The sequence below is a fragment of the Phoenix dactylifera genome, chromosome 1 (assembly GCF_051530095.1).
Source record: "Phoenix dactylifera cultivar Ajwa chromosome 1, Ajwa_hap1_PhDact_Kaust_v1.1, whole genome shotgun sequence".
NCBI lineage: Eukaryota > Viridiplantae > Streptophyta > Magnoliopsida > Arecales > Arecaceae > Phoenix > Phoenix dactylifera.
In genome coordinates, this window is record NC_143190.1 from 56,253,775 (window position 1) to 56,272,324 (window position 18,550).

An 18,550-nucleotide genomic window follows, 5' to 3' on the forward strand; every position below is an offset into this window, starting at 1 on the left:
CTCCAACAACAGATTGCAATGTATGGTACCCAAGCTTCAATCACCAGCCAGAAGGTAATTCTCAGATGTAACTATGTCAGAGAGGCAGCATAAAATGAGTTAATACAGGACAAATCATTCCGCTACTGGTATAAAAAAGGAGCTCATACTTCTAATGAAGATTCTGATCACCAAATAAATCTCATTAATCAACAAGTGAAGAGATCTTGCAAACCTGTCTGGCTAATCATTGACGCAGACAAAAAACTAAGGTCGTGTGGAAAAAACTATCAAAGGCAGGTGATGGCGGCAATAATGAGGCAAAAATTATAGGAGATGCACTCTGAAACTCCTCAGCTTTCTTTTGCATGCAGAGTTAAAGCTGTTAAGCAGGAGAGAAGAGTTACATGTAAAAAATAATCATTCAGTTGTGTCAAGCCTTCTCATAGTACAGCACTAATAGGAAAGCATTTGTTTTGTCAATACAACAAGTCAGAGATCAGAACATGAAACAACAACAGGATGCTGTTTCGATCAGCACTAAAGAGCTGTCTCATCTTCAGCTCAAGGAGAAGTAACCCGTTTGCGGAGTCGGCTTGAGCGCCTCAGAGGAGTAGATGCCAACTTGACTAGCTCTTCTCTATCTCCAGCATCCTATTCCGTCAAGACACGTTATAACTATTAGACACACGCACCAAGATTATTTTCTTGAAATAATTAAGCTTCTTAAATGGAAAAAATCTGCAAAGGAGATATTCTATAAGTAGGAACCACGACTTTGCCTCAGACCGGTAAACATCGAGCATATCTTTTGAACAAGGTCAATCCAGATGTGACCGTTATATTTTTGTACTAGACAAAGGCCAAATATGCCCAGCCCAAAAACTGATTTACTTAACCACCAAACTAAAAGGAGTCAAAAATCATTTAGTCCACCCAGAATGTCACAAGTGATTCTAAAGTTCAAATTTGAGTAGCTAGCAAGACTGAATTTGGGTAAATACATCCTAACATTTATATGCAAGCATGCATGCATGCGTGCACAAGCCATCTGCTTGACGTAAACCAACAGTTTTCACTCAGGAACATATGAACAAAGAGTAATCCTGATTCCACAAGGAGTTTGATGCAGAACAGAAATTTCTGGGAACAAAGAGAAAAAGAGGGGAAGATCTGGAGTCCATCAGATTCGAGAAATCCTCTTTTAGTGGTCTCCAATCCGAGAGTACCTTTGCCAAATAATATTTTCATTTCAAATATTCTAACTAAACAAGAGACATGGGGTCCCATATATAGCCCCCTATGCAACTACCTATGATCCCAATAAGTGATCATGTAACTACCCATGATACAACAAATAACATGGGACACTAAAACAACTAAACACAGCCATAACAAGTCAGCTAAAAATAGCAACTAACATAAGGACGGAAATGCATAATAAATAAAAGAAAATACACAAGAAAATAACACTAGGGCTCCTGCATATGGACCAAAGTGCTATGCACACCGGCGACGCCTGTAAACGTGCTGAAAACGGTGGTCTGTGTCCCCACCAACTTTTCTCAGCTGAGAAGAATTCGCCCCTGACGAAACGGATCTCTAATAGTGCTCCAACAGGTCAGAAGCAAGTCGCTGAAGCTCATCTCTGCTAATCCAGGTATCATCTAACGGAGGTCAACCATGCCATCTGACAAGATATCGCTGATAACCACCGCTATGCATACTAACAATCTGATTGTCCAAAATATGTTCCACTGTGTCTATGATCTGCGGAGAAAAAAGTATAGAAGGCAAGGCAGGAGCAAGAGATGTGTTTTCAAAATTGGATGTGAGGTCAATATCAGGCTCAGTAAATAGATCTTCAGGAATAGTTATCGGATTGCCGTAGGCAACTAAGTCTTATACATTAAAAACTGGATTAATTCCAAAATCACGTGGAATATCCACCACATATGCATTCTATCTAACCCGTTTCAGAATTTTGTATGGACCATACTTCGGGGTGCAATTTTCTAATGGCTCATGGTGGAAACCGTTCAGGTCTGATTCTGATCATTACATCATCACCCACTCGAAATTCTTGATATCAGCGACGCAAGTCAATGGCCATTTTATATCTCGCATTATTGATTTCAATTTTCTTATTAATCTCTTTATGTAAGTTTTGCATGTGTTGGGAAGGAGGTTGCTCATGTTCGATCCCCGAAAGGCCCCATATGTCAGGCATTTTGCACTCAAAAAAAAGTTGTCAATTCTTCAGAGACTCAGAGGGTGGTAAGAACATAAGGAGGAAGAGCAAAGGACTCAGCGGTTTCAAAGATTCTGTTGTTAGGTGCTATTAGGATAAGATCAACAGGTTTTCGCAAAACATAGCCTAAAACAATTTCGAAAGGACTCAAGCCAGAGGTCCTGTTCACCGAGCTATTGTAGGTAAATTCAGTCGTGGATAGGAGAAGATCCTAATTACCCGGGTGGTCACCCACTAAACATCTTAGAAGATTTTCTAGGCTACGGTTGACCACCTCAGTTTGACCATCTGTCTGGGGGTGATATGTTGTGGAATATTTAAGCTTCGTACTCATAAAATTTCAAAGGATCTTCCAAAAATAACTAACAAATTTGACATCTCTATCAGTCACTATCGATTTTGGAAGCCTGTGGAGCCTAACTACCTCGTCAAAGATTATCCTCGCAACTTTGGAGGCGTCAGAAGTTTTGAAAATGGATAGAAAATGAGCCATCTTAGAAAACCGATCTACTATCACGAGAATGGAATCATGCTTACTTCTAATCTTTGGTAGCCCTAGCACGAAATCTATACTAATGTTCTGCCAAGGATGATCAAGGATATGAAGGGGGTATATAAGCCATGTTACTGTTTGGATAAGTGACAAGTACGACACTGACTAACAATTTTCGCAACATTCCTTTTTAAACTAGGTCAATAAAATCTTTGTTCGACCATATCAATGGTCTTATTTCTACCAAAATTGCCAGCTATTCCTCCTGCATGGAGTTCCCAAACAAGAAAATCTCTAAGGGACATTTAAGGAATACACAGTTTGTTTTCTCTGAACAGAAAAGCATCTACCACAAGGTAGTACTATTGTCCCTGGTGCGACCATCTAACACGCTAGCATAGATCTCAGCGAAGTCTGGACAAGATGCATAATCGTCAATCATATGCTCAAATCCAGTAACTTTTATGCTTACTAAAAAAAGTAATGCTACATGTCGGCTTAAGGCATCAGCTGTTTTGTTGTCAATTCCTGCTTTATGACATAACACGAAAGTGTATTCTTGAAGAAATTCATCCCACTTTCCGTGTCGTGAACTCAATCATTTCTGAAAATTCAAGTATCTCAAAGCTTCATAATCAGAATATAATACGAACTCTTGAGGTAATAAATAGTGACGCCAGTGACGCAGCACTTGTATAATTGCATATAATTCTTTGTCATAGGTGGAATATTTCCGTTTGGGATCATTCAACTTCTCACTGAAGTGTGCGATATGATGTTTTTCTTGGCTTAAGACGACACCTATACCTATACCAGATGCATCACAAGAGACTTCAAAAACTTTAGTAAAATCTGGGAGGCGTTTGACCGGGGCTTCTATCATTCTGGTCTTGATCTGGAATGCTTTTTGAGGCTGCGGCGGTCTAATGAAATTCACCTTTCCGGATACAATCCGTAATCGGTGCAGTGATCATATTAAAATTCTTGACAAACCTCCTATAAAAGGTGGCTAAGCCATGGAAACTTCGCACCTCAAATAATGTAGTAGGTTTTGGCCACTCAAGAATCGCTTGGACCTTTTGTGGGTCTGCTGAAATCCCCTCGGAAGACACGACAAACCCTAAGAAGATAACACGATCATTCATAAATGAACACTTCTTAAGGTTCACATATGGGCTTTCTTTTCTAAGCGAGTTGTAGACCAAACGTAGGTGCTCAAGGTGTTGTTCCTTGCTTTTGTTATAAATTAAGATATCATCAAAATAGACTACAAGCAATTTTCCCATGAAAGGTCTTAACACTTGAGTCATGATACGCATAAATGTGCTAGGTGTATTTGTCAACCCAAAAGGCATGACTAGCCACTCGTATAGTCCATCCTTGGTTTTGAAAGTTGTTTTCCATTCATCACCAGGGTGGATACGGATTTGGTGGTAATCACTTTTAAGATCAATTTTGGAGAAGATCGTGGCACCTGCTATCATGTCATGCATGTCATCCAATCGTGGTATCGAAAATCGATACTTAACCATTACCTTATTAATTGCCCTGCTATCCACACACATTCTCCAAGTGTCGTCTTTTTTTGGCGTCAGAAGTGCAGGCACCGCGCACGGGCTAAGACTCTCTCGAATGAACCCCTTTTGGAGTAGTTCATCAACTTGTCGTTTCAATTCAGCGTGTTCAATCAAGTTAAGTCTATAATGAGGCAAGTTCGGAAGAGTTGCCCCTGGGACCAAGTCTATAGCATGCTGAATATCACACAGAGGAGGGAGCTCATCAGGAAGGTCCTCAGGGAAGATATTCTTAAATTCTTCCAGAACATGATGAACTTCATTCGAAAATTCTATTTGGAAATCAGAAGCAACTTCTTTGGAAACTAACACAAGAATTAAGGATTCTTGTGTTGCTGCTTTCTCAAACTCCTTAGGAGTAATAATTTGAAAGCACTTTTCAACCTTCACATCCTTCTTTCTAGCAGTAGAGGATTTAGGAGGCAAAGGGTTCATACGAATTTTCTGTCCTTGGTAAACAAAAGAACAGAAATTGGATTCACCATAAATGGTCACATCCAAATCATAAAGCCATCGTCTACCAAGGATGATGTGTTCAATATCCATAGAAATAACATCACACTAGACCTTATCGTTATATTCAGAAAAGTTGATTTGGACCAGACAACACTCAGTGACTGGTATGGGGGTTTTATCCACCCAAGATACATTATAAGGATTAGGATTAGGCACTGTCTTTAACTATAGCTTCTTGACGGTTCGTGTGGATACAACATTGACGCTACTTCCACTGTCGATGATAACTTTACAGCTATGTTTGCCACATTTGATATAGGTATGAAATATGGATCGGCGTCTCTAGTCATCATCTCTTGCTTAGGTTGTGTAAGGACACACCTAACTACGCCTAAAGGAGTGGAACCCTCAAGTGAGCCGAGCTCCTCACCTTCATCTGAATCTTCATGGTCAACCTCAGGCTCATAGACCAACTCATCTCCTTCATCATTACGTTCTTCTTCGATGAAAATTCTCTTATTTTCTGATCATTAAATTTTTGAGACTCTATCGCTTGATTTCTAATATTGGGCTTACCCCAAGTGTTAATTTGACTCCCATAGGTGAACTTGTGGTTTGACTCCTTAAGATCAAAACACCTGAAGGTTGGCTTATTATTGTAACGCACGATGTCTTGGACAAGTTGATAGGCATGTTCTAAAGAATTGACCTCGCGTAGAATAAGCTCTTTTTGTAGGTCATCTCACAATCCGGACCTAAATTTAAAAAGGGTCAACTCCATACTCTCGCGTGCATTGCATCGCATCAAGAACTCATCAAAGCAAGCGATGTATTCAGACACAGGTTTGTTTCCTTGAGTCAATCGTTGCCACTGATCTAATAGGTGACTCTTATAGGATATGGGGAGATATTTTTTCTTTAATTTCTCCTTCATTTCATCCCATTGTACCACAGGGGGTTGCCTAGCTCTAGCAAGCATGTTCTCTACTGTATTCCAATGTAACTTTGCGGGACCAGTGAGCTTCATTTTTGCAAAACGAAATCTGCGATCTTCAGATAGACTATACCATTCAAAGTAATGGTCCATATCAGCGAACCAGTCAATGAAGACTTTTGGGTCGAGACGACCATCGTAACTTGGTGCTTCTATCTTAATACTGCGCATTACATGCTTATCTGGTGCCTCACGTACTCTTAGATAATCTCTCTGGTATTGTTGCCCATGGCTTCTTGGGCGGGGCAGCTCAAACTCACCAAGTTCAGTCTCTCCATCGTTGTTAGTAACTTGGAGGTTGGTGATTGAATTTTCAGCCAAAGTCAAGCGAGTGTTCATCCTAGTTTCAAGGTCAGTAATTCTTGCTCCTAATTTGGTTTCTAATGCCGCAATGGCATCTAACACCTGTTAGTTTAGGTTGGTTGACATCTCATGTGAGTAGGATGTACCGCTGCAAGTTGTCATGCTCTAGAATACGAAAATTCTAGATATAAAAATTAACATTCAGATTAAAATCAACAATCTTGAATAAAAGACTTATGACAGAGTCTCGATTACTTTCGAATTAGCACAGGTGATAACTAAATATCAGGGCCTTAGATACTGCCAACCTTGGCCTGGGTCATGCAAAATCTTCACAGGTTAACCAAATGAAAGTGGGGTCCTTCAAATTGATTAGGGCTTCACCAGATTTAAGTAAATTTTCTAGTTGCCTTTTGAGGATTTGAAAAAAATAACTTGTGAGGCTCAATATGTGTTTTCAAGGGGCACAGCTCTTATAAAATTAAGGTCCTATATCTAACCGACAATATGAAGTAAAAGAAATAGCAATCTACATATAAACTAATGTATAGGGAAAGGCTGAAAAATTATTTAAAGGAAAGATACGACCTTTTCTTACAGATCTGGATCACTGGAAGAGATTGGTTGTCAGAGTGCGGAGCGCAGAACCGGGGTCAGACGATTTGTGGAGGATGCTGCTGGAAGACAGTTGACTGCGGGTATCTTTATAGAGGCCCAACACGTTGCAGGGGCTGGATCAAGTGTAAGGGCCTGAAAGCCGGGCCCACGGAGCAACGGGCCAAAAGAACCACTTGAGCCCACGTGGAAATGGGCCAAATGCTGAGGGGGTCGGCCCGCTCGCCCGAGAGAGTTGATATAGAAGGGACCCGAAGCTTCTGGATTAGCTTTGGATCCTTCTTGGCAGCGGAAGAAAGACGTCTGAGGGAGACGCGGGAGAAAGAAAAGATCTGAGGGAGGAGATCTTCAATTTAAGAGGTGATGGAAGCGGCGAGACGACGTGGGCGGAGGCGGCGACAGAGGTCGGAGGTGGCGGCGCGAAGGAAGAGCGGTCTCGGTGAGATGGGAGGGAGAAGAAGAAAGGGGATTAGGGATTGAGGAATTAGAGACGGGAGGGAGAGGGGTCTCGGTGAGCTGAAGGAAAAGGACGCGGTGTGAACTCGAGGGTCGGTGGAGGGTGGAGACAGTGGAGAAGATGAAGGAGATGGCAGCGCAACCGGGTGGCGTATTATGGGGGACCGTCAAGCACATCCGGCAAGGATCAAGGGAGATCTCGTTGTTGCATAGCTCAGGTCGGAGCAACGTGCCATCGGACGTTCAACAGGCAGTCTCACGATCGGGCCAGCGTGGGCGGTCGCAGAGGAGAGCGGTGACGGTGGACGAGGGCGGCCTGGCGGCGAAGAGGAGAGGCGGAGCGGTGGCAGCGAAGGGTGGGCGCAGCATCCTGCCGGCAGCAGCTCTGCGGGCGGCCGATCGTGAGGCAGACGAAGAGGTATTTCCTCTTCTTTTTTTTGTGACTAGCGTGTGCAACTCATGTGCGATGGAGCATGTGTGCCTCACGTGGGACGGGGCACGTGCAACTCACGTGCAGCCTCTTTTTTTCTTTCTTTCTTTCTCTTATTTTTTCTGGGGCAGATCCGGGCTAATGAACTGGGTGACAGTTGAGGGACTTTTTCTTTAACCGGTGCCTCCTCAACCTCCCGACGGTTTCGGGAGGTGGTTCTGAACTCTGTGGCTACTGCTACAGAGCAAACTCTATGGCCTGCGGCAATAGATGGCGGCTGGTCACGAGCTCCTGATTGGTTGGTGAAATTAGAGGAGAAGCAACCTCCCCTTACTCGTTCTGGTGAAAACTGATCGAGAGGGAGGGGAACAGGGACGAAAGACTCTCCCTTTTCTTCGTAATGTGCGCTGGTCATCGGTGCTCATCACGCTCCGGCATCCATGGTGCAAAGTATTTCGTGAAGAACTTGTGCGGCATACGAAATAGAGGCAGCCTGTCCATGCACCAGATCTTTGGGTTGAGGACGGGTATGGGTGAACCGAGAGGGGTTCAGGGAGATAGGATCAAGGCTTTAGCATAGAGGCAAAGCCCTGGCTGGCTCTAATACCAAACTGATGCGGAACAGAAATTTCTAGAAACGAAGAGAAGGAAGGGGGAAGATCTGGAGTCCACCAGATTCGAGGAATCCTCCTCTAGTAGTCTCCAATCCGGGAGTACCTTTGCCAAAATAATATTTTCATTCCAAATATTCTGACTAAACAAGAGACATGGAGTTCCATATATAGCCCCCTATGCAACTATCCATGATCCCAACAAGTGATCATGTAACTACCCATGATCTAACAAACAACATGGGACACTAAAATAACTAAACACAGCCATAATAAGTCAGCTAAAAATAGCAACTAACATAAGGACGGAAATGCATAATAAATAAAAAAAAATACATAAGAAAATAACACTAGGCAGCCATAACAAGTCAGCTAAAAATAGCAACTAACATAAGGACGAAAATGCATAATAAATAAAAGAAAATACATAAGAAAATAACACTAGGGCCCCTGCATATGGACCAAAGTGCTATGCACGCCGGCGATGCTTGTAAACGTGCTGTAAATGGTGGTCTGTGTCCCCACCAGAGTTCACACAGAATCATTAACGTAGCATCTTAGGACTACCTAGATTGATGCATAATTCACTCCCAAGCATATTTCCAGACAAACTCTTGACTCCTGAGAGAAAGGCAGAATAATTTTGCAGATAGAACATTTTGTAACATGTTTCAAAATGCACATACACATTGAAACTTGTCATGCCAAAAATGAAATGGGAGATAAATGAAGGATCAGGGATTAAGTTTCTGTAGTTTAATTGGAAAGAAAGATGGGCTTCTTCAAAGAAGGCATTTTTAACCACCGGATATAATGAATGTACCCTCAAAGTCTAAACAATCAAAAACTCATTTTCAAGAGCTGCCACATAAATTCTACGGGAGATTGCTAATTGTTGTTCCTATTCATGAAAATATGTGCATCTAGCATTGTATACATGCATATGGTTATACTTATTCCTGCTCAATCACAAGTTTTCTAAAAAAATCTGAAAGACCAACTATGGGATAATTTTTTTTAAAACAAAGACTTGTGAATCTATCTTGATTAATATTCAGATATTGAGTTTCACCATTCATCATTTTTAAGTTAGCGGATTGAAATACTGAATAAAGTTAGCAAGCAGTTCAGTCCCCACTATTCCATAGGTCAGAATCAAGGTTTCAGACACAAATATTCCCCAATCCCATAGGTCCGAAGGGGTTATACACTAAGGGCCTGTTAGGTATTTCAGCAGGATGCCCTGCAAGAATCGGTCAGCCTGCCCAGCCCCAATCTTCAAAGCCCACGTCTCAGTCTATGACCCAGACCATGGGCCTGTTGGTCTGTAGAAACGAAAAAAGGGCCCATGGAGGTCTTTTTATTCCTTCCACAGGATTAAAGCTAGGAGGGTGTAGTTGACATGGGCCATGCTCAAATTGGCTGTCCAATCTGTGAATCCAGCAAGAAATCTAGCCCAATCCTACTAGATTACCCAAACACATTAACATATAGCGCATCTTGAATTTCTACTACAAAAAGAAAATTCAAATTATTTAACAAAAGCACAATCATGTTTCACATGTGTACTTTTTCTGAGTTTTATTTCCATCCTCATCTCTATTCAATAATCTCAACTATGACAAGCCTCGAGCATTTCCATATATACCCATATTCACTATGTTCAAGATATGTGGTTGTTTATCATAAAGTTAATGGGAAAGATTATGCTAAGAAAAAATTTACTTTGACCTAAGTTTAGCTTTTTATTTTTTCCCCTTTTTTAAGGGTATTGCTGGGAACACCACCAATCATTTGAAAGAAATGATGCAAGGATAGCCCGCACAAAACACACACGGCAAAACAACTCCTAAGGTCCAAACATGGAACCTCCTCTCTAATGGAGAGTTGCAACCGCTGAGAAGCAGCCCAGTGTGCACTTAGATTAGCATTTTCAATCTTGATCTACCTCTGATTCCAATATAACAAGGTCTCTTATTTCCATATTGACTACCTTTAGGATGCATGATTATGATTATGCTATTGAATATCTGTGCATGATCCATGTAACTGTTAACTGAGTAACAAACAGTCTCTGTATTAGTCTCGGAACCTATTGAATATCTGAATATGCAATCAATCAAATGCCTTGCTAATTATCAACTATGCAATACCTTTATCTTTTGCAGCTTCCGAACTGTAGAATTTCCAGTTGAGGTGGACTCTGTTGCTAATGAAGAAAACTCTAAAGGAGATGGATAAACCTTATTAGCTGAAGATGGAAGGGTCTTCTTCACTGAAATCTTCCTTTGAGATTGAAAGAACTGTGATTCTGCAGCTGAGGCAGCTAACATTCTCACTTTCTGACGAGAACCTTTCCCAGAGATAGTTCCTTCTACAACTGAGAACTCTGAAAGCAATTCCACTGCTGGTGGTTGAACTCCTTTAAACTTCATTTGTTCATCATTCGAATGAGTCAGAGGCATCTGATAAACATCTGAATCACTACCCTTGTTCTCCACTTCTTTCTTCGCAGACACAACTGAACTACTTTTCTTCTCAAGTGCTAACTCATAAGCTGGTTTGAGTGCAGGAGGAATGCGGGATTCAGGTGGTGAGATCTTGTGAAATTTTAAGAAGTATTTGTGCAATCCATTAAAAACAATTATTGTTGACAAACATATCAAAATATATAGCAGTTGCAGCACATACTTTGATGCAGACAGATAAATGCTGTCCCATTTCAATTTTATATCAGAATTACTGAAGATTTCATATTCTTCTAGCTTCTGATTATTGGATGATGTGCTCGGAACAATCTTGGACTGAGGAATCTGCAAAGATTCATCAAAACCAGAATTGCCCATAATTTGTGCTTCCTCTCCAAAATCTTTCATTGGTTCAAAAGAACCACATCCATTGAGTGCATCTTGACCAAATGACGAGTCAATTGAAAGCAATTCGGTCTCTGAAACTTGTGAAGATTCTTTCAAAAGCTGAGCAATATTGTGTACCTCTGCCGACTCAGCTTCCAAAATCTCAACTTTTTCACTCCCTGCACCTTTAACTGCCTCAGGGTTTCCTTCAATATATGGTTCCTGCTCAAGCTCATTAGAACTACCTACCTCCTCACTCATTTCTTCAGCCACTAAGTCAACACCACCTAATGTCCCATTCTCAAGCAATGTATCTCTATATCTTTCTGTTATTAGTTCAGTTCCATTTCCATCAAAGGATTGCTTCTCCTCAGACGCATCCTTTCTAGCAGTATCCTCCAACGTTAGAAATTTTTCATTCAACTGTTCATCTTCAGTTAAATTTCTGAGATGGATAATTGATATTCCTTCTTCCAAAGCCTTCTCCTCTGGGACTTCCCTTTTAAAGCCATCAAGCGGACATGATAATTCCCTGGAATGTATGTCAAAGCACTCATTTGACAATCCCATTAAAATCCCCCAGAAATTTCCAGGAAATTTATTCCCATTATGGGTTCGTTGATCAAGCCCTCCATATCGAATCATCTGATGAGTTTCTTCAAGGCCTCCATATTCTTTTAAAGTAGGAACAGAAGCATAATTCATAAAATATATATAAAAGAAAGAGGGCAGCAAAACCCCAAGTAGAAGAAACAGCCTCCACGCAATTCTACAATACCAATGCGTCACTTCCACCTCCTCCTCTTCTGTGTCATCGTCGTCCTGGGCATCACTAATACCTTCCTCACCGTCTCCAACATCTTTATCTTGGAAGGATGTCTGCAAAGGTGTGGAAGACACTGATGACGATTCCTCTGCGGCAATCTTCTTGGAATCAGATGAAGAGCTCCAGTCTGCCTCTGATCCCTCTTCTTCTTTCTTCATCTCTCCCTCTATGCCCTGAAGAATCTTCTTGGAATCAGATGAAGAGCTCCAGTCGGCCTCTGATCCCTCTTCTTCTTTCTTCATCTCTCCCTCAATGCGCTGAAGAATTTCTTTACACCTGTTTGGGTTGTAGCGGAGGAACTCTGGCCTAGGGGATGTGTAATTGATCAGCGGATCATAAGGAGCCAAATGAGAACAATCAGAGCTGATTGCATTTTGATCACCAGACTTGAAGACCTTCGAACAAAGGGGCATGACTCGAGAATGGGCACCAGGATGGCCCGAAACCACCACGGCATTTTCTTGTGAGGTTATGTCGTCGTAGAGATCATAAGAATCTGAGAGAAGAGAATCATTCTTCTCGGCCAAGATCTTCTTCTTTGAAATTGCTGATGTGGTTGAAGGGTTGGAGTTCTTGGTTCCTTTCCCCGGATTCTGTGATCTTGGCCCCATAACTTTGTGAAAACGCCCACTGTTCTCATCGGCGTCTTGGGTAAATTCCATGTTTCTTCTTTGGGAATCTGGAACCAGAATTGATAAGAAAATGGCAAAAAAGCTACAAGAGAACAGCTAAAGAATCCCCAAAAAAAATTGCTGAGAAAAAAAGATAAGAATAAACCAAAAAAGGGCAATCAAAAAGAAGAAAAAGCAAAAAGAAAAGGTACAGAGAATATCTAAAGAATCCCACAATCGAATCATACGGACAAAATATTGCCATGAGAAATGAAACGAAGGGCGGACTAAAAACCTAAAAGGCCACAAGAAATTTACCAGAAGGGGTGGGATTGACGATGCCAAATCGCGAATTTGGGGAGAGAGATTTCTTGGAGAAATCAATAGGAGATCCTTCTTCTTCCTCGATTATTCTTCCACTGAAAAATCTCTCCTTTTAATCCACCAAAAAAAAATCTCTCCTTCTTCCCTTGCAAGAAAATATCCACCGGGAAACTGACTGCTCTTCGTCTTCCTTCTCAAGGGAGTCGAGGAAAAGTGACCGTTGGGGAGGGTTTTTATTCGCTTGAGACGACGGTTCAAATTTCGAATTCTTCGACGGTCGGATACTCGTTCCCGTAGGGCTGCCTCTTTCCAGCGGACCGGAGAGCCGGTTTAGATACGGTGGAAATGACTTGTCGTATATTTTGGGAAAGAAGTAACACTTATTCCAAAACAGTTCTCTAATTGGATTTCTTGCTGGTTTTGATGGAATGCACGGCGACCCATGGGAGTGTTAAATTAAGATAGGGGTTGTATCTCTCTAAGCGGCCAGCGGACAGGAGAACCGGTTTAGATCCGGTGGAAATGATTTGTGGTATATTTTGGGAAACAAGTAATACTTATTCCAAAATAGTTCTCTAATTGGATTTCTTGCTAGTTTTGATGGAATGCACGACGACCCATGGGAGTGTTAAATTAAGATGGGAAACAAGTAATACTTATTCCAAAAAGTTCTCTAATTGGATTTCTTGCTAGTTTTGATGGAATGCACGGCGACCCATGGGATGGGAGTGTTAAAGTAAGATAGGGGCTGTATCTCTCTAATCAGTTCCCCCACCGCACATATCTCAAAGCGCTCTGAACTTCACTATTTATCCATCTGCACATATCTCAAAATGATCGATGAATTATTCGATGGTGAACTCGTGCGAAGGAAGGGGAACCCTTCTTTCATGATACAACGCTGTTCCAAGTATTGAACTAGACAAGGAATTTAAGTGTGGTTGAGGTCTGCTGCAGTGGGAGAGAGCCCGTCTTGGTCCTTCAATTACTCAGCCATCCATGACCGGCATGATGACTATGATTGAATGGGTCTCACTAAGATACATAGGCAACAAATCTGCAAGACCCATCAGATCAAGATCGTTGTGCCAAATATGGACAGCCGTGATCGAAGAACCAGCCCTTATTTCTTTTTCTTTTATGATTAGATGAAAGAAGGATATAAAGTTCCTTAAACAGTGAAAAAAGAAGTTAAACAACAAAAATAGACCAATGCCCGTATATAAATAACTCCTAACCGATTTACAGCCATTAGATAAGCTAAGTCAAGATGAATTGGATCGTCTGCTGCTGAGCAGCTAGCCAGTCAGCCAGTTAGCCAATCCGTAGCCTAATTTTCCTCTCTACAAAGATGAGAAAGTGATCGCAACAAAATTAAGCTTCAATACTCCAAAGGATGGGGGTAGCTAAAAAAAAAGAGGGAAGGTTGATTAAAACCAAAAATCACAACTTAATTGTTTATTGCTAAACAGGAAAAATAAAATGTGGCTGTCATGATCCACCAAAGTCACTTTCCAGCTTCTCTTAAAAACCTCCTTGAGGTTTGAACTCTTCTGAAGAGTCAAGAACTATAAAAGGAACAAGAGATGTTAGAGATATGATTGTAGAAGTAACAGGTAATTTTCAACGAAGGCGAACAGGAAGTGTCTCTCCTTGCTGCCTGACTCATGTCTCAAGACCTATTTTATTTTTGTATGTGCGTGCATATGGTGTTTTATTAGTTACCAAATGCTTAGAAAACGTCATATCTGAGCTGAAAATATATGTATAAGAATTAAAGTGCGTGTGAATGTTTCTGAAAAAGCAAATATCTTTAATCTATCCATCTGATTAGGAAGTAGGCTGGTGTCTTGTAATCTTGGAACAAAGGCATCATAAGCGCAATAAAGAAGTAGAAAAAGTATTTTAGTGTTTACGCTTGTCTTCTAACTTGATTAGTAAAAAATCTATGAACAAAATTAAACGGACGACGTCATCCTTTTTTTGAGAGGAAACTGATATCATCTTTTTCCTTTGTTTCTTTTGTTTTTTTGTATGTTTATTGGAAGAAGATAAACAATGTTGAACAAAAATTCTCTAATATGCACAACAAAAAGTATAATATAAGGTGGGCTTTCTATTTTGCACATGTGAAGTAAGGTCAATTGCATGTATTCTCTCTTCTTCCTCATAAGGCTTTTCTCCTCATCCCCGAGTCCTTTCTCCTTCTACAAATCTTCTTATTTGTGAAGGTGTCCAAAATATGGTGTTCAACAGTACACAATACATGATCAAGTGATACACATCTAGCAAAATAGTCATCTAGCATCCTAATACATACCTCCAAGTAAATTGATATACTATTTCTAAACCATGGTGTTCTTCAGTATATATTATATTATCTGATGATACACACCTAGCAAAATAGTAATCTAACATTCCATTACATATCTCTGAATAAATCGATATATAGTTTCCAAAACATAGTCTTCATCAGTATATACACCACATTGCTAGATGAGACATACCTAACAAAATAGTCATTCAACATCTTAATATGACCGCATAGGTAAATCAATGCACAATTTTTATAATATGATGTTCCACAATACATAGTACATGGTTAAATGATACGTATTCATCGGCTTCTAGATACATATTGTAAGCTTCTTTAATATACACTCAGTAGCAATCTAATACATATCTTTAGGCAACTTGATATACAGTCTCAAAACATGATGTTTGCCAGTATATGGTACCTAGTCAGATGATATATAACTAGCAACATAATCACAACATATTAATACACATCTCAATGTAAATTGATACATAGTGCCCATAACAAGATGTTCACTAGTTCATGCTACATGGCCAGATGACACACCTAGCTTGCAAAATAGTCATATAGCCAGATGAACCTGATCGGGTTGCCTACGTACCCCTTCATAAGGGGGATCAAGCCATACGTAGTTCTTTTTAAGTTTTAAAACGCAGCGGAAAAACCGAATCAAACAATTTAATTCATGCATGCTTACAAGATCAAATCTAGAAATCAGCACCTTAAGAACACATAGGATTATGCCGGAATCGTTTAAACAATTATGCTAAAACTTTTATGCATGATTAACTATCAGATCTGAAACTTAAGAACTCTATTCCAATTAATTTCCGAATATCCATTGAATGGATTCTGGAGATATCTCCGTGAGGAGCCCCAAAAGAGGATAAAACCTCGGGGAATTGGACCTAGACCTTGACACCATAATAAATGATTAATGCTAGATTAATACCTTTTATGATGGATGAAAGTTGTGAATCTGATTCTTGACTTCGCAGCCACGCACACGAATGGCCTCTACGAGAAGTACACGCGAAGTCCTGAAGGATCTTCTTCCGCAATAGTGCTAGCAGCTGCAGAACACTTGAAAGCTGAAATCTGCCCGCCGGGATTCAATCAACTCTTGATCAATCGTCTTGAAGCAGATAGAGATGAGGTTTGTAAGGAAAGTAGAGGACTCAGATCTGATCTTGAATCTTCTAGATATTCACCTTGAAAACCCTATCTAAAATGGAGAAGAAGAGGAGGAGGCGGGTGAGGAAGAAGGCTGCAATGGATGTGTTTTTGGTGCCCATGTTTGACCCCTTTTAATGGCCTCCGAATTTTCATTCAAAATTCGGAATTTATTTTCAGAAAACCTCTTTTAGTTGGCACATGCAAAGGAATAGGAACAACCCAAATCAGATCTCAACCAAATCTGATTTAAATTCAAATTTTAAACACATGTGCAAGAGGGAAGGAATTTGAAATCCATGCGGCAAGGTAAAACACTTCATAATTTCGAAATCACCTCTTGAAATTCGAATTTAATCCATTCAAAAACTCAGACGCCACCTTGGCTGATGGTTTGAGTGATTAAAATCATTTAACACATTGCTTAATGTTTGAATTTAAATTCAAATAACAAACAATGTCGCCATGTGTCAAGCAATGGGTCCATGTGCCATGCAATAATTTTGGTTTATTTAAAATTCATGAAATCCAATTCCATGTCACCAATAATTGCCACATCATCTGAGCCTAATTCCCTTGGGTTGCACCTAATCAAATTTGGTCAAACCCGAATTAAAACAAAGCAATTTGGTTGAACCCAATCTAATCAGGTCAGACCCTGATTGAGCTCAAATTGAATCCAATTCAATTTTGGCTCATGCAAACTCAATCAAATTGAATTATTACTTTGTGTTGGACCTAATTCAATTAGGTCAATCCCCAATTAAGAACAAATTAATTTAAAATTAATTTGATCAGCTTAAGTCCTTTTTGGTTCTGACCTAATCCAATCAGGTCAAAACTCTGATTGAGCCCAAACTTGAATCCAATTCAATTTGGCTCATCCTTAGCACAATTACTCAATCAAATTGAGTTTATTAGTAATTTAATTACTAATTAATCCTTCAATAATTACTTTAATTATTTTATAAGATAATTTGCCAATCAAATTGACCAAATTACCCCTGAATGATTCTTAATTATTCATCAGCTTTCTTGATCAATCAGGAATCTTCTATGCGTGTGACCTCATAGGTTCTAACCTAAGCCGGTAGTATAGGAACAATTTTCAACACTAATCGATGTGACCATCTAGCAATGGTACCCGACGTCCGGATAGGTCGAATATATGCGAAGCAAATATTCTGGAACCCTGAACTATGGTTACTGTATAATTCAATCCCTTTGACTCCTAATGCCAGGATGACTTAGAGCTCACTGTCAACCCTATAATTAGTACATCCATTATGTGATTAACTTTAGATATCCCGTGACTCCTCACTGGGATTACCCTGGCCAAGGTTTTGCTAAATTAATCACAAGACATTATCTCCTGTTTTCAGGAGGGGTCAATTCCATCTTGACTCACAACTGACTACGCAAGTACTTGACTGCACCCACTGACCTTCCGTCACTGAATTAGAAATTCAGGTAGTCCGGTACCAAAGTACAGTGAGTTGCTTGCTAGTCACAGGTTGCGGTCTCAGGTCAGAGGGCCAAACTTATACCCATATCCACTCGGAACATCTCTCGACAGTAGAGCGTTCCGGAATTGGTCACGTTTAGTGAAATATACTTCTACACTTCACTTGTGTGGCATACCAGTGTCTCCACACTCCTTGGTTAAGAGGACAACCAACGTATATGTCACACAACGACCTAATCTCGATAATGTTGTCGTCCTAGTAACAACATATCATTTCGTCGCAAACAAGTTTAAGGACTCAAAGATAAATCCTCCTTTATCATAACATAAGTCCTAAGGACTTCATCATATAAGAGTTCATTTGAAGATGAAATGATGAATAATGCCAAATAACACTTTATTAATTTGTCAATTCATTTACAAAATTCAATCATCAATATGCTGACGATTGACATTTAGGATACAAATTCCAACAGCTCCCACTTAGCCTAATGCCAATCGGCACAGTATCTAATACCCATCTTCGACTTGTGTTCGTCGAACTCTTTGATGCCGAGGACTTTGGTAAATGGGTCAGCCAGATTTTCTTTTGTGTCAATCTTCTGAAGATCAATATCACCTCGATCGATGATCTCTCGAACCAGGTGGTAGCGACGTAGAATATGCTTGGTCCGCTGATGTGCTTTGGGTTCTCTTGCTTGAGCTATGGCCCCAGTATTGTCACAAAATACAGGCACTGGACCATCAATGGAGGGTGTCACTCCAAGCTCGGTGATGAACTTCCGCAACCATACAGCTTCCTTGGCGGCATCAGATG

At 40.4% G+C, this 18,550-nt stretch overlaps 1 protein-coding gene across 2 annotated transcripts; it reads right to left on the reverse strand.

Annotated features, from left to right (window-relative positions):
• Positions 1–283: 283 nt before the first annotated feature.
• Positions 284–13,192, reverse strand: LOC103696663 (uncharacterized). Of its 2 annotated transcripts, none has more exons than XM_008778349.5 (3): positions 12,773–13,191; positions 10,316–12,522; positions 284–633 (listed from the first exon to the last, which is right to left on the reverse strand). In XM_008778349.5, exons 2-3 carry the CDS (start codon positions 12,503–12,505, stop codon positions 544–546), a joined length of 2,280 nt encoding a protein of 759 aa, XP_008776571.4. In that variant the 5' UTR covers positions 12,506–12,522; positions 12,773–13,191; the 3' UTR covers positions 284–543. The 2 variants fall into 2 exon arrangements, with proteins under 2 accessions (XP_008776571.4, XP_088563441.1); XM_088707315.1 differs by lacking the exon at positions 284–633 and adding an exon at positions 8,475–8,783 and having other exon boundaries at positions 12,773–13,192.
• Between the last annotated feature and the right edge of the window lie 5,358 nt (positions 13,193–18,550).

What these genes read in the sequence shown, in the direction of transcription:
- LOC103696663 (XM_008778349.5), bottom strand. Translation starts at nt 12,505, where the DNA reads ATGGAATTTACCCAAGACGCCGATGAGAACAGTGGGCGTTTTCACAAA. An exon ending in GGAAGCTGCAAAAGATAAAG is followed by an intron (nt 634 to 10,315) that starts GTATTGCATAGT and finishes TTGACGGAATAG; the next exon opens with GATGCTGGAGATAGAGAAGA.